Here is a 16,982-nt window from a genome sequence, read left to right as displayed (position 1 = left end):
ACATACCTAAAATAGATGTCCTAGCTTCTTTGTACACTAAGGTCCCTAGTCTCATCTGCTTTATACCAACTTTTTGGTTCCTGTTTATTACACTTTTTGTCCTGCTTTAAATCTTACTGCCTTTCATTTACCAAGTTGCAAATGCTACTATGATACCATCCTGACCTCCCTGGGCAGATGACCTCACCAGTGTGTCCTGGAACTTAACCTCTTCAGAGCTCCTACCCCACAAGGGAAAGATAGAAACAGGCTGGGGGTATGGATCAATCTGCCAATGTCCATGTCTTGCAGAGAGGGGCTAGGCAGTGATGCACCTGGTTAAGTATACATATTACCATGTCCATCGGAGAAGCAATTACAGAAGCCAGAACTCCCACCTTCTGCACCCAGAAAGAATTTTGGTCATACTTCCAGAGGGGCATATGATACGAGAGGATGACTAGACGGCTCTGAACCCGAATTTCTACCAGGATCTGAAGCGTCTGTCACCAGGAAACTTGTTTTTATAACATGACTGAAAAGGAGAAGAATCTGGAAAATATCAGAGGAAGTCAGGCATTGCTTCTCTTATCTGAGAGAAAAAAGGAAAAAAGGAAGACTACTACTCAGAAGTAGTAAGAGATATGGTTGTGACTTAGAAAGGAAGTGAAGGCAGAACCATTAAAAAAAAAGGGGGGGGGGAAGATAGTTAACCCATATCTGTGACCTTGGGAGAATTACTGTAGTTTCCAGCAGAGGGAGAAGTTTGGTAGTGGGAATGGTGTGGAATTATACTCTTATTATTTTGTAATTTTATAAATCCATATTAAATCACTAATTTAAAGAAGGAAAAAAAGATTTTTTCAGTTATTACTCATGAAAGAGTTTCACGTGAGACAGAAAAAGGCTGGGGTGTGTGTGTGTGGGGGGGGATTAGTTCAGAGCACCATTCTGGTGTATACAGCCATTGGGGGGAGGGAGAATCAATCCAGAAACTTTAGGAATGCAAGTCCAATGCTCTATTAGTTGAGATATATCCATGGTAACTTTGCACTTAGAATTGCTTGGGGGGAGGGTGGGAGAGATGGGAGGATATCATAATGGTTATGCAAAAAGACTCTCATGCCTGAGGCTGTGTGATCCCAGATTCAATCCCCAGCACCACCATGAGCAAGCATAATCCAGAGTTGAGCAGTGCTCTAGTAAAAAAATAAATAAGTAAATAAATACAAATTTTCAGGACTTATAAAAATAAGCAAATATGGGTCTAGAGGTAGAGCATTTTTAGCAAAATCTTCTTGATGGGGATCTTTGTGAGAGGATAAGCTGCTCAACTTCTTATGGAGGGTTTTAAAATATATGGCAGGCTGGAGCCCTGGCACCATACAGGAGCAGATATGGTACTGGTGGAAACTCTGGTGCTGTGCTGTTCTCCCCTCTCTGTTTCTGTCTCTCTCCAAATAGCAAAGTGGCTCAGAGCATGTGAGAAGCCCTGGGTCTGCAAAGATAAGTAAATGAACAGATACATCACCTGGGTAGGTTGATCCACTGTTAGCAAGTTGAGAAAGTCTGGAGAAGCGAATGGGTGGCGTGAAAAGAGTGAAACTGCTGCAGGAGGGTGGGAGGGAGAAAATGAAATCTGAGAGGCATTTTAATCCCTGAATAGTGATGGTTAAAAAAAAATAGGGAAAGTGGGTTAATAGACCTTCAGTAGTCTAGACTTATTATCGCCTTTGGGGACAAGTTGCTTTAATACAATCAGTGAATTCTAGGAACCTGGCATGGAGTGGGCACTTCTCCCTGCCAGCTAGCCCTGCTGTCCTCCAAGGGTAGGGTTGTATTTGCTGTATTCCCAGAACTACTGCCAAGAAGTCTCCTCATGGGGTTATCTTAAAAAGTGGGGGGAGCTCTATACACTGGCTAGTTATGCATATAATACAATTAGAGGGGAGCAGGTGGTGGTGTACCCAGCTGAGCACATATGTTACCATGCACAGGGACCTAGGCTCAAATCCCTGGTACTCTTCTGCAGAGGAGAAACTTCACAAACAGTGAAGCAGTGCCACAGGTATCTCTTTTTCTATCTCCTCCTTCCATTTCAGTTTTCTTCTGTCTCGATCCAGTAAATAAAATAAATACTAAGACAATTAGATGTTTGCAAAATGTTATTTACTTCTTCTAATAACCCCATGAGGTTATCACTATTATTCCTATTTTATATGTGATAAACTGAGTCACAGAGCAGTTTATGGTTACACAAAAGCGGTTATGCATAACTAGCTTGTGACACAGTAGAAGTGTTAAGAGTCAGAGTTGTTTGCCCACAGAGCTAATGATTGTCAGTGCACTCACTATGCTCTACAAAGCTTTAACGCCATGGTCTGGCACACAGGAACAGTTCTCAGCCAGTCATCATGAAGCCTAATTGTGAATGGAGTGGGGCAAAGAGCTAGAACAGTAGAATCAATGACAATGACAGCAGCAAAGAAAAACAGAACTTTTATGGAAGCACAGGGGACCAGGGAGACACTAGGAAGATCAAGGAGAAAGCAAAGGAACCCAACTGAAAGAAAGTCAGAGGAGGAGAAAGCAAAGTGAATATTGACCCAGACTCCAGGGCAACAGAGTTGAGGTTCTTGGAGAACTATCTGAAAAATGCAGGGTGTGGCAGTGCATGAACCTTTCAGGGAGAATGGGGAGAATGGGGAGCACACCTGTGCAGGCATTGACCTGCCAATATCAGCAGAGCAGGCCTAGGACTGGACAGAAGCAAACCAGGCAAGGAATGCAGGCCAGCTCCCCAGTGGGTGGGACTGGGGCATTGCTGTTCTAACAACTCACCCAGAATTATCTATTTAATATGGTATAAAAGACCTTGACTGGTTGTCTAGAATTTACTACTTTTTAAAAGATTTATTCTCCTCTCCTCCTCTTTCCCCTCTCTCCTCCTCTCCTTCCCCCTCCCCTCTTCTTTACTTTTCTCTTCTTTTTCCTCCTCCTCCCCCCTCCTTCTAAATATTTTATTTATTTATGAGAAAGATAGGAAGAGAAAGAGAAAGAACCAGACATTGCCCTGGTACACATGCTGCTGAGGATTGAACTTGGGACTTCATGCTTGAGAGTCCAATGCCCTAACCACTGCACCACGTCCCAGACCACTTCCTCTCCTCTTTTCTCCTTTTCTTTTCTTCTTACAGAGCACTGATCAACTCTGGTTTATGGTGGTACTAGGGATTGAACCTGAGACCTTTGGAGCCTCAGACATGAAAGCCTTTATTTATTTCTTTGTTTGTTTATTTATTTGTTTTTTTTCATGAGGAAAAGGCAGAAAAGATAGAGGTCAGAGAGAAAGCATAGTGATTATATAAAAGATTTATGTCTGAGGCACTGAGGTGTCAGATATACTCTCTGGTATCATCATAAGCTCAAACTAAGCAGTGTTCTGGTAAAAACCAGAGAGGGAGAGAGGGAGAGAGAGAAGAGGGGAAAGAGGGAGAGGAGGAGGAAGGGAGGGAAATCAGAGAACTGCTCATGTCTGGTAGATGGGAGTGCATGAGATAGAGCCTGGGGATTTTGGGGCCTCAGGTATGCAAGTCCTGTCCTCTAATGTTGAGTTACTTCCCCAACCTTATGATTTAATTTTTTTTCTAAATTGTACCATTGAATTACTCTGTTTTTGTTTGTTTGTTATGACAGAGATAGAAAAAGAGAGAGAAGAGAATGAAAGAGACCACAGCACCACAGCTTCCTTCAATGCAGTGGGGACCAGGCTTGAATCTGGGTCACAGACATGGCATAGCAATGCACAATCCAAATGTGCTATTCTGCCAGCCCTTGTTGAATTATTCTAGATGAGTATTACGTTATCTGACCATTTATTATTTTTATTGTGGGAATTAATGGTTTACAGTAAGTACAGTTGTTGATACATGGGTAAAATTTCTCAATTTTCAGCAAAATATTCTCACACTCTCACCCCTAGCCTAGGTCCTCTTCCACCATCATGCACCATGGCCTGAAAGTTTCCCCCCTCACCCCAAAGTCCTTTGCTTTGGTGCAATACACCAGGCCCAGTCCAAGTTCTACTTTGTGTTTTCTCATTCTACTCTTATTTTTCAACTTCTATCCATGGGTGAGATCATTCCACATTCATCTTTCTCTACCTGGCTTATCTCACTTAGCAAGATTCCTTCAAGCTCCATCCAAGATAAGACGAAGAAGCTGAGTTCCTCATTTATCATAGCTGAGTAGTATTCCATTGTGTATATAGTACAACTTGCTCAGCCACTCATCTGTTGTTGGACACCTGGGCTGCTTCCAGGTTTTGGCTATTACAAATTGTACTGCTATGAACATAGGTATACACATATATTTTTTTTTTTTTGGATGAGTGTGTTTGGTTCCTTAGGATATATACCCAGGAGAGGAATTGCAAAGTTATAGGGTAGAACCATTTCTTACATCCTGAAAATTCTCCAGACTGCTCTCTATAAGGCCTGGACCAATTTACATTCCCACCAGCAGTGCAGGAGGTTTCCTTTGCCCCTAAAACCTCTCTAGCATTTGTTGTTACTATCCTTCCTGATGTATGACATTCTCTTCTGAGTGAATGTGGTATCTATTCTTATTTGTTTATTTTAAATATTTATTTATTTGATAGAAGTAGTCAGAAATTGAGAGGGAAAGGGGTGATAGAAAGGGATAGAGACAAAAAGACACCTATAACACTGCTTCATCACTCTCAAAGCTTTCCCCCTGCAGGTGGGGACAGGGGGCTCAAACTTAGGACCTTGAACATAGTAATATCTGTGCTCAACCAGGTGCACCACCACGCAGCCCAGTGAAGTGGTATCTCATTGTTGTCTTTATCTAATAAAAGTCCAGAGTTGATTACGTACTCTCTGAACTTAACTCATGGAAAGGTAAAGCATTTTCATTTCTAGTTAAAAGTGAGTAGCCTATATAAAAAACTTACTAACAAGTTACTTATCAATTTCTTCAAATTAACATTTCAAGGACCCCAATGAGGAAGAGTGGATTTTGCACAAATACCTGTGCATGGGTGACCACTGGTATCCCCGGCTGGAGCAGAGCAATGAAGCCTAGACTACAAAGCTACTTACCCAGCAAACATCTTCTCCAGTGGGTTCCACTGATATAGAGACAGTTAAGTTAGGTAGAGGTCAGTGGCATTAGAAGGTCTTCTCTGGGGGCCAGGAGGTAGCACACTGGAAAGCACACATAATACAAAGCACAAGGACCAGCTCAAGGACAGCTTGAGCCCCTGGCTCCCGCCCCTGCAGGAAGCTCACTGTGCAGCCAGTGAAGCAGGTCTGCAGGTGTCTATCTTTCTCTCTCCACCTCTGTCTTCCCCTCCTTTCTCAATTTCTCTCTGTCTTATCCAACAACAACAGCAGCAAAAATAACAATAACAACAGCAACAACACCTACAACAACAATGGAAAAAATATGGCCTCCAAGAACAGTGAATTCCTGGTGTGGGTACCAAGCCTCAGTAATAACCCTGGAGGCAAAATAAAAGAAGGTCTTCTCTATCTGAATCATCAAGGACATTAGCTAAAGTGTATCTGACATCTTTCTCTAGCTGACAAAACTTACAAGGCATGGATATCTCCTGCATTTAATTAGGAAGCGTCAGACCTCCCGGTTTTGGCTTGTAGGTTAGGAGAGGGCCCAGGAAATTCTCTATCTAATAAAAACTTTCGAAGAAATTTTGAGTTTGACTTCTCTCATGGCAATTGGGAGTATTTAAATCTCTGTTATCAATCAAGAATTACTTTAGAACCAAATGGGCTTGGCACGTGGAAAGGCAAAGAAGAAGCTGGTTATTAATCTCAAGAAGATAATCAGCTTACTTTCTATGTACATGATATAGGTAAAGGAACTTATAAATTATAACTTGTGGGATTGACATGAATTAAAAAAAAGTGGTGTTTATAATATATGTGTAAGTTAATGTACTGTGAAATGCAGTCTTGTGGAATGGAAGAAAGGAAAAATGAACTGGTTTAGGAGGATTTAAGGTCAAAAGGTGATATTGTTTCTCCTTCTCACCTTGACCCTTTTGCTTCCCACTTTGAAATGCGGGTTTTAGGAAAGACCCAGATCTATTTCTCTAAAGGGAATTCAATGGCTGGAGAGTGCAAACCATCACAGAATGCCCTAAAGGCTGGCTTCTTACTCTCTTTTCAACAAAATGTTGCATGAAATTGTTGCACTTAGGTTCTATTCATTAAGAAGGATTTCTAGGCAGAGCTTTTAATTCATGCCCTTGTTGGTCAGCTATGCAGCAGGCTGTGGCAGGAATCAAATTACAAATGGAAGTCCAGAGCTGTAGGATTGATCCACTTCACTCAGGACTAGGGTCCTACAGGTGTTAATTTTCCACATGAGCTGGGCCACACCTTTTCAGGTTAACACCCTCTCTTCTCTTAAACTTTGTTATTTTTTTCTTCTTCTTTTTGTGTATTTTGTTGCATGTGGGAAAGCAATATGGGAGTAGAAAAAAAGGGTTTGGGCCAAATAATGCAGTATGGTTGGAAATGCTTCCCTTGTGCAGATTTGGCATAAAAATAAACTTCTCTGAGAGAGGGCTGTTGGTGCTTGTTGTTCATTAATATGCTGAAATGATTTCACACCCCCACCTCATTTTGAAGGTTCTTTGAGGCTGATTTCTATTCATTTTCTTTCTGGGAGAAAGAGAAAATGGGTGTGGGGGGAGAGGTGTGAGGGGACAGGATACAGAACTTATGCAATGCAGAATTTATAAGAAATACTACCATTTGTGTACTTCCTAAGTTATATAAAGCTGAGGAGCTTGGATATCTATGCCTTCTTAGGAAGAAAAGTCTTTGATGAAAGACATTCTTTTTCAAGTGTCATCAGATGACCTTGAATTGTAGTTAGTGGAATGGGCACACAGAATAGGATCACTTGGACACAGAGACATAATATTTGCTAAACCCACATCACTGATGAAAAATAACCACCTCTCTCTCTCTCTTTCTCTGCCCTTGTAGTATGTTTAATACTCTCCCCCCCAGGTATTTATTTATTTATTTATTTATTTATTTATTTATTTATTTATTTCTTCTTCCTTCCTTCCTTTCTTCCTTTATTTTTTCTCAGCATTCTACGTTACAATGCTTATTTTATGTGGGCACAGGTAAATTAAAAAAAATCAATAATATTTTCTTTTTCCTTTCTCTCTTTCTTCCTTCTTTCCTTTTTCTCTTCCTTCCTTTCTGCTTTTTGCCTCCAAGGTTATTGCTGGGGTTCAGTGCCAGCACTATTAATCCACTGCTCCAGGCAGTCATTTTTCCCCCATTTTTATTGGATAGGACAGAGAGAAGTTGAGAGGGATAGAGGAGACAGACAGGGAGAGAGGAAAAAGAGACACCTGCAGACCTGCTTTGCCACTTGTGAAGCACGCCCCCCTTGCAGGTGGGCAGTCAGGGCCTTGAACCCAAATCGTTACATGGGTCTTTGTGCTTAGTACCATGTGCACTTAACTGGGTGTGCCACCACCTGGTCTCCTTTTTTAGTTTAAATCAGAGGATCCCTTGAGTAAAAAAAAAAAGGCCTTGACTGGGATGACATTTATTCAACTAGAATTAAACAAACAAACAAAACCCATAAGATCAGGAACTATGGCTGCAATGGTCACCTGAGAAACTCTAGACCTTTGGCTTAGTGCCTACCACAGAGTAAATGCACACAAATGTTCATTGGCAATTGAATCTGGAAGGTGGGTAATGTGGTAAATTCATTGCCTTAAGAAGAGGCAGGTACCTGGCTGGGGGTCTGTGTAATCCACAGTGTAGCCATCCAGTTGTAGAAGTTCCTGAGGCTCTGCTTTTTTCTCCCGGTAACTGCACATGGCAAATGTGTACTGGCTGACCTGGGAAGGAAAAACACAAGTTGTGAGGTTGGTTCCCAAGATCCCATGTTCCTGGAAGAAACTCATTATTTAAACATGCCCTACCCTCTCACTGTCTTATTATGAGAATGGATTAATAAGAAGGCACTTAGAATCCTTTCTTGACATCATTTAGTACGTGCTTAAGAAAAGTTAACTGTTAACATTATTGTTGGTATTTTTTAATTGTTGATTGAGTAGTGGCTTCTTCTCCTTCCTCTCTCTCTCTCTCTCTCTCTCTCTTTTCTTTCTTTCTTTCTGGAACTGAGGCCTACTCTACGTTTGAATTTACCACTGTCAAGTCTCCTTTTCATTGGGATATATATACAGAGAGACACACAGTGAAAAGGAGAGACATTAAAGCATTGGAGTCCACTCCCCTGCCAGCCACAGATGTAATGGCACCCTCATATGGTGCCAGGGCTCTAATCTGGATCTCATATATGGTAAGGCATATGCTCCATCCAGTGAGGTATCTCCTGGCTCTGAATAGTGGCAGTTTTATATATTACACCAGACATCACTATGACCTTGGCTAAGCATGTCCCACTTATAGACATAACACAGGCAGGCCTTTTGGTTGGAAGTTAGGGATTAATCATTTAATTATTTCCAATGCCAATCTTTTATCTGGTTTGTGGTTTCTGAAGGCCAATTGTCAGCACCAAAGCATGCATTTTACTTCCCTATCTCTCTGATCTCACTAAAACAATGCTTCTGGTGGCTTTGAAAAGTCTTCCCTTCATCTCAGACAAGTGCAGGGATGACATGCTGTCACAAGCAATGAGTGTGTAATCACTAGGTGCCAGTCATCCTAGAGCCAAGCTCAGCCCTGATGTCCTGGTCGTTGTCACTGGTGCTGAGCTCACCACCAAGGATCAGCAGTGCAGGCAGGAGCTCCACAGCTGCAGGCCGGCCTGCAGGACACTGTCGCCACGGAGCATCCAGACCCAGCACAGACAATGAGCATTTCTACATTTGGGTCGTCTGCAAAGACCCTGTGGGAGACCACACATCTTCTAGGCTTTGAGCTAAAAGGTTGTAAGGCACATTTGCCATTCATGGATGTCAAATGTCTTGGCAAAGAAATGCCACATCCCTCATCTCTTGGTTCCCTTTATTATAAGAGACACTGCTTAAGTGAACTTTGATCCTTGCTGGAGACAATTTCAGTCTTCATCCTTGTGGGTGTACTCTCTCTCTCCTCTCTCTCTCTCTCTCATTTGTGGTGATAAGAAATGGGGGCTTTCATACCCTGGCAGTATCTGTCAGGCACAGTCAGAGAGAGAGAGAGAGAGAAAGGGGGACAGGGGGCGGTTTGATTGGTTGGTTTATCTACTGCTGCCCTCTGTTGGTTCCTCATGACAAATTTCTGTCTGTCTAGCACTTTATTATAAATACATATGGTTTGGGAACCTGGTTCTTGTGTTATAAGGCTTTGATGGGCTTCTAAAGAAATGCATAGCTAGATTACTAAGAATAAACTTTTTCTTCATTGAGAGGGATTAATGGTTTATAGTCAACAGTAAAATACAGTAGTTTGTACATATATAATGTTTCTCAGTTTTCCACATAACAATTCAGCTCCCTCTAGGTCTTCCTCTGCCATCATGCTCTAGGACATGAAGTCCCCCGCCTCCAAAATCTTTTACTTTCGTGCAACACATCAAATCCAGTCCAAGTTTTGCTCTGTGTTTTCTTATTTTTCAGCCTCTCTCTCTCTCTCTCTCTCTCTCTATATATATATATATATATCCACACACACACATATATATACATACATACACATATGTATGTACACACACACACACACACACACACACGCACACACACATATATATATATATATATAGCGATTTAATACTAATAGACAAGATTGTGGGATAAGAAGGGCACAATTAATACAACTTTCACCACCAGTGTGCCATATCCTATCTGCTGCAATGGAAGCTTCCTCATTCTTTATTCCTCTGGGAGTATGGACCAAAAATCTCTATGGGGTGCAGAAGGTGGGAGGTCTGGCTTCTGTAATTGCTTCTCCACTAGACATGGGCATTGGCAGGCTGAACCATAACCCCAGCCCGTCTCTAGGTTTCCCTAGTGGGGTAGGGGTCCCAGGAGATGGGGTTCTAGGACATATTGGTGAGGGTTGGCAGGTTGGTATCATGGTAGTATTTTTAAACTTCTGTCTATGAATGAGATCATCCCATATTCATCATGCTCTCTCTGACTTATCTCACTTAATATGATTTCTTCAAACACTAAGTATTTTCATCTGTGGACACCCATATTACTCTATGCAATAAGAAAAACAAGGGCAGTTCAGCGGGTTAAATGCACATGGCACAAAGCACAAGGACCAGCATAAGGATCCCAGTTCGAGCCCCTAGCTCCCCACCTGCAGGGGAGTCCCTTCCCAGGTGGTGAAGCAGGTCTGCAGGTGTCTATCTTTCTCTCCCCGTCTCTGTCTTCCCCTCCTCTCTCCATTTCTCTCTGTCCTATCCAACAACGATGACATCAATAACAACAATAATAATAACTATAACAACAATAAAAACAACAAGGGCAACAAAAGGGAAAATAAATAAAAAATTAAAAAAAGAAAAAACAGAAAAACAATGAATAGCATTCACTTCATTAAAAAGGAAGATTAAAAGTTGGGGAAACTTGGGGTCACATAGGCCTGGGACTTCACTCTAACTCCAATAAGCTCTCATCTAAGTTTCATAGTCTTCATCTATATTTTACTTTTGTATTAGTATTGTTGAAGACAAATTAAGCAGAGATAGTCTTTATGTAAAGTGTGTAACCTCTACATAGCAAATATTCAGTATATGCATTTTTTTTTGCCTTCAGGGTTATTGATGGGGCTTAGTGCCTGCAGTATGAATCCACTGCTCCTGTGGCCACTTTTCTTTTTTATTCTTTTGATTTTTGGACAGAGAGAAATTGAGGTGGGAGAGAAAGATAGACACCTGCACACCTGCACACCTGCTTCACTGCTTGTGAAGCGACCCCCATGCAGGTGGGAAGCCGGGGGTTTGAACTGGGATCCTTGCATGGTTTCTAATGCTTTGTAATATGTGCATTTAACCCAGTGTGCTACTGTCAGGTTCCTCAATGTATGCATTTATATAAATCTTTTCATACATTGGGCACTGCCATCTTAACATAGAGTAACTTAGGTGTTTGCAAGGAGTTATTACTGAGAGAGAGAAAGTGAGGGTGAGAGGACCAGAACATTACATATGACATTTATTGCCAGGGTTTAAACTTAGAACCTCATGCCATGAAAGTTCAACACTTTATCTACTACACCACCCCCAGGATCACTGTCTATAAGATTCTAATTTTTTGAAGAGAAGCCTTCAAAGTTATACATCTTAGTTACATTTTTCTTCCTATAAGCAAAACTATACCAAAAAAGGGCACTTATTAATTGAGTCTAAATTGTTTTAGATACTTGAGCAAAAAAAAAAAACACACAATAAGTGTTATTTCAAGATTAATCTATGTACTGTTACTAAATGCTTTTTGGTTTTCCTCTTTATCAGCTGCTTGATTCTTGGTATGCTGTGTGCTGCTGCCCTCTTCTGGGATATTGTTGAAGTTGTCCTGACAAACTTTGGGCTAACATAAAAATGAGTTGGTATAGAAGGATCATTTAAATTTGGAATTTGGAAAATTACTTGAGGAAAAGAGAAGCAATGATTTATCTGGGCTGGAAACACAGCATAATGGTTCTGCAAAAAGACTTTCATGCCGTGGTCCGGGAGGTGGCACAGTGGCTAAGGCACTAGACTCTCAAGCATGAGGTATTGAGTTCAATCCCCTGCTGCACATGTACCAGAGTGATGTCTGGTTATTTGTCTCTCATCTGTCTTTCTCATTAATAAATAAATAAAATATTTAAAAAAGACTCTCAGGCATAAGGCTCTGAGATTCCAATTCCAGCACTACCATAAGTCAGGGCTGAACAGTGCTCTAGTCTCTGTCTCTCCGCAGCTCTTCTTCATTAAAATAAATAATTGAATGGACAGTGAATATATGGAGGAATATTTTGAAGAAAAGGGCTTAAAGAACTAAAAACTTTACTTCATGGATATTTTGTCATATAGAATCAAGAGCTGGGTTGTTTTGAATTCTGTGGGGATAGTCTTCAAGATTGGAAAACACCTGTGAGCTACTCCACTACAGGTGTTGTAGCGGGTTGGGGGACTGGTCTCAGAGCTTCACATTTGCAAGTCCTATGCTCTATCACTGAGTTGTCTTTTTGTTTACTTGAAGGTTTTGTTTCAAAGGTGGTTGGATCTCAGATGCAAAAGGAACCCCTTAGTTAATTTCCAGTCACTGATTTAACCTAAGAAAACATTTGAAATATTTTTTCTTAAAGAGTAAACTGAGGATACCTTCATTAGAGTATAGATGTGTGTGTGTGTGTGTGTGTGTGTGTGCGAAGGGGAATGCTAGGTTATAAATATGTTGATATTGTATGTCAGATCAATTGACTTAGAATCTTTGGTTGGCGTGGGCTTCTGTAATCTACAAATTTCACAACTGTCTCATGTATTCACAATATACATTAAAGTCTTAGCAATGTTGTCTTACTGTGAAACTGTACTGAAACTTTCAGGCTGCCCATAAGATTCAATTATTTTCAGTTGCTGGACTCTGCTTGTAAAATCATATGGTTAGTCCTTTCTGTGTCTCTTTCTTCTCACTTCTTGCGTAAGAGTAAAATACATGGTCATACAATTAATAACAGAAAGTATTTCATCTAGATCTTCTTTCCTAGTCTTGACCATAATTTTTGAGAGTAACTCTGTCATTACTATTACTGGATCCCGCTTACTAAAGACAAATCAAATATTGTTTTTAACTAGCAGTCATTTTATCCTGGCATAATATTTTAAAATAAAAATATGATATTATCCGTTGAGATTGTGAACATGATCTCAATGATGAGATGACTGCTTCCATGCCTCCCTTTACACATCCAGGTGGAGCTCAGAGAATTAGCACCTTCACCTGTAGTAGTGGCTTGATCATGTCAACCATAGTACCCAGCAATTTATTGACTCAGGTTGCTGAGGACCCACTTCCTTTTCAGGGACTCTCCCACTTTTTGAGGGAGAGTCTATAGTTGTATTCATGGGGCACATATGAGACTTTCAAGGAACCCACCCAATGAAGCTTTGTTTTATCTGTTGCTTGTAATCATTTGTGTACTGTTCTGGTGCTCAGTCCACAGAGATCCTAAATGCTAAGAGGGTATGGTCGAAAGGCAATAGGAACTTTCATTTGAAAAGTGACAATATCACCCCAGGAGGTGACTCAGTGGTAGAGCACAGAACTTGCATGAGCAAAGTCTTGAGTGTGATCTCTGGTACGGCATATGCTGGAATTATGGTCTGGTTCTCTTTCTGTCCCTGTCTCATGCTCTGTATATATATATAACAGTGGCCACTGAGGCAATGCTTCTCCAAAGGACCACTGGCGTCAGAATATCCTGAGTGCATGTTAAACATTCAGATTCCGGGGTCCAATCCCAGACTTAGTGTATTGGAATCTTCTGGATGGTGCCTTAGGATCTGAATTTTAAACAAAACCTGATGCAGATGGTGAGGGTTCATGCTTGAAGGACACTATCTCATTGTTTAGAATATTGAATCTCTGACACAGGGACATCTCCAACTGTTTGATCCTTCTCTCCATTGGTGGAGCAGACTTCAACCACATCCATCATAATCTTAACTCTGGTTCTTAAAAATGGGTAGTGCTTCAATAGCCAAGAAGTGGAAGCAGTCTAAATGTCCATTAACAGATGACTTGCCAAACATGTGGAATATATTCTGTGGAATACAATAAAAAAGATGCTATTGTGTCCTTTGGGTGAAACTGGAGGTGATTACACTTAGTGAAATAAGTAAAGAGAAGAAATACAACTACTGTATGATTTCACTCATATGTAGAATCCAGAGACTGATACACATGAACTTGAAAATAAAAGCAAACAAAACAGAAGCAAGCAAACTGTTTCTAAGATTTTTTTTAGAACAATGGCCACCTTTCCTTTCCTTTCCTTTCCTTTCCTTTCCTTTCCTTTCCTTTCCTTTCCTTTCCTTTCCTTTCCTTTCCTTTCCTCTCCTCTCCTCTCCTCTCCTCTCCTCTCCTCTCCTCTCCTCTCCTCTCCTCTCCTCTCCTCTCCTCTCCTCTCCTCTCCCCTCCCCTCCCCTCCCCTCCCCTCCTCTTTCTCTTCTCTTCTTCTCTCCTCTCTCTTCTCTTTTTATCCTTTTCTGTGTTGTTTGATAGGACAGAGAGAAATTGAGAGGGAAGGGGAGATAGAGAAGGAGAAAGAATGACAACTGCAGACCTGCTTCACTGCTCATGAATTGTCTCCCCTGTAGGTAGGGACTAGGGTTTCAAACCTGGGTCTTTATTCGTGGTAATGTATATGCTCAACTGAGTGTTCCACCACCTAGCCCCCAACCCTGAGATCGTATAATCTTGTAAAATATAATTAAACCACTAATACATTGTGTTAAATTTTAAAAAATGCTCCATAAGGCTGGCAAGATAGTAAAGCAATTTATGCAAGAAATTTTCATGCCTGAGGCACTGGAGCAGGTTCAACCCACAACACTACCACAAGCCAGAGCAGACCAGTGCTCTGCTCAAGACAAAAATAAGCAAACAAAAACTCTAGGAGGGGTCTGCAAGATAGTTCACCTGCACGGTGCAACTACTTTGAAATGCATGAAATGCAAGTTCAACTCTAATTCCCACTGCACTGGAGGAAGATTTTGTTCTGAATCTTTCCTTCTCTCCTTGCCTCTCTATCTCTGTCTTTCTAGCTGAATAAGTTCTTTACCAAAAAAGTGAAGCCACAGCAACAATAAGCAAAACATAAACACTGCATGGGACCTAAAATCTGGAAGGACAACAGAAAGCACTCAGTGAGGCACTCAGGTGGGTGTGTTTCCTATGTGGTTGTTTGTACACTGCCCTCCATAAAGATTCCCCATACACCTCTCAGGTATTTCTCTAATCTCCCCAGCGTTACTAAATTTGTACAGAGATCTCTTGGGATAAATCCCCAGAAGAAAAATTGCTGAGCCATAGACTGGGTTCCATTTCTAGTGTTCTGAGCAATCTCTACACTATTCTCCAAAAGTTTGAGTCATTCACTCAACCTTTGTGGAAAATAGTCTGGAGATTGCTCAGAACACTAGAAACAAACCTATGACTCAACCTTTGTGGAGAATAGTCTGGAGATTGCTCAGAACACTAGAAACAAACCTAGTCTATGGCTCAGCAATTTTTCTTCTGGGGATTTATCCAAAGAGATCTCTGTACACTCATGTTTATAGCAGCACAATTCATGATAGTCTAAGTTTGGAAACAATCCATCCAACAGATGAATGACTAAGACAGTCATGGCATATATAATTATCATATTGTATATATGATATTATTATTTAGTATGTAATATTGTTATATATTATATAATATATAATGGGATACTACTCAGCTGGTAAAAACAATTAAAGCATCTCCTTTGCCTCATCTTGGATAGAACTTGAAGGAAGCATGTTAAGTGAAGTAAGACAAAAAGAGTACAAACTCTGGGTTAATTCACTTGTAGGTGGAACTTAAGAAACAAGAACCATAAGGGAAAACATAAAATGAAATGTGTGGCAGGGCAGGATATATTTCATCAAAGCAAAAGACTGGGAAAGGAGAGGTAAGGAGAGGCTGGAGAAGGTGTAGGTCTTGGTGTATGATGGTGGAAAAAGACCTAAGTTGGGGGTAAACGTATTCTGCAGATACCTGACACCAGGAAATGAGAAATTATATCTATGTGCCAACAACTGTACTGTAAACCATCAGTCCTTCAATAAAATGATTAAAAATTTAATAACAGTTGGCCAGTACAGTTCTGGTTTCTCACATTTGCATGCTGAGTTTAGTGACTACAAAGATACTAAAAATCATTGATATGGATGATTGAATTCAACACAATGTACAACTGTGGGTGCCATCCCTCCTTCCTTGGACTGCCAGCTTTCTTCTCCAAGTGACTGGGGATGCTTTGCTTTCTCTAAATTTAGAATAAAATTGGTAACCCTGATATGCTCTTCTGCCACTATGTTCCTATTTTTAAAAAATATAATCGTGTGTGTGTGGTGTGTGTGGTGTGTGTGTGTGTGTATGTGTGTTTGAAGAACCAAAGGAAAAAAGAAAACACCCCTTTTAGAGGTGGGTTTTTCATGTCACTTCTTAGGCCACGGAGGTTGTTAAAGGGGCAATCTGATTTGGGTGAAATAGGAGGACTAATTTGGAGGAGCATTGTCCCCAATGTATCTCAACTGTTCTTTTGAAAAAGATTTGCTCATTAATTTTATGAGCAAGGGAATCATAACATCTCTCACATGTGCAGTATTGGGGATCAAATCCAAGACCCTCAGCATACAAGTACTGCATTCTCCTGATCAATGCATCTTCAAAGCTAAGGAAATCACTTGCATATGGGGCCAAGTGATGACTCAGTGTGCAGGGTGTGTACCTTGCCATGTGTGCAGCTGAGGTTTAAAACCTAGCACTAAATGAGAGTGTCATTGCACCAGGAAACTGAGACGCTTTGAGATGTCTTCTTATTTCTCTGTCTCTTTTGACTATCTGAACAAAATAGGCCAGGAGCAGTGAAATCATGCATGTGTGAGACTCTAGCTCTGCAAAATGAAACCAAACCAAAAGAAAAAAACATCACATGTATATATGTATATCAAACATCTTCAGAAACCTTATATAATTCATCTTTTGTACTTAATTTAGAAAAAATGTTGAGTCTTAGTTGGATCATGCCATGCCCTTTATGAGTAAGCACAAAGTTTGTTTTTAGTCTACTGTGTGATTCATAGCTTCTCTAGGTAGAAGACTCAGTGAGAATGATGCTGGTGTTTCAGTTATACTGCCTCAACAACCATTCATTCCATCTCGGACCAGTACATATTGTGCAGGCCTAGCTTTGTAGATAATTCCAGAATCCATCTTTTTTTTTTTT

General features: G+C 40.7%; 1 protein-coding gene across 13 annotated transcripts in view; it reads right to left on the bottom strand.

The window, feature by feature from the left end:
* Positions 1 to 16,982, bottom strand: part of CADPS (calcium dependent secretion activator) — a 571,423-nt gene that overhangs the window by 205,086 nt on the left and 349,355 nt on the right. For all 13 annotated transcript variants that reach the window (XM_060202988.1, XM_060202982.1, XM_060202989.1 and 10 more), the window contains exon 10: positions 7,792 to 7,900. In XM_060202988.1, the coding sequence (XP_060058971.1) occupies positions 7,792 to 7,900 (109 nt within the window). The remainder of the gene's footprint in view (positions 1 to 7,791; positions 7,901 to 16,982) is intronic.

The sequence above is a fragment of the Erinaceus europaeus genome, chromosome 12 (genome assembly GCF_950295315.1).
Source record: "Erinaceus europaeus chromosome 12, mEriEur2.1, whole genome shotgun sequence".
NCBI classification, from domain to species: Eukaryota; Metazoa; Chordata; class Mammalia; order Eulipotyphla; family Erinaceidae; genus Erinaceus; species Erinaceus europaeus.
Note: the sequence above shows the minus strand (reverse complement) of the source record. Positions and strands in the feature narration are given on the sequence as shown.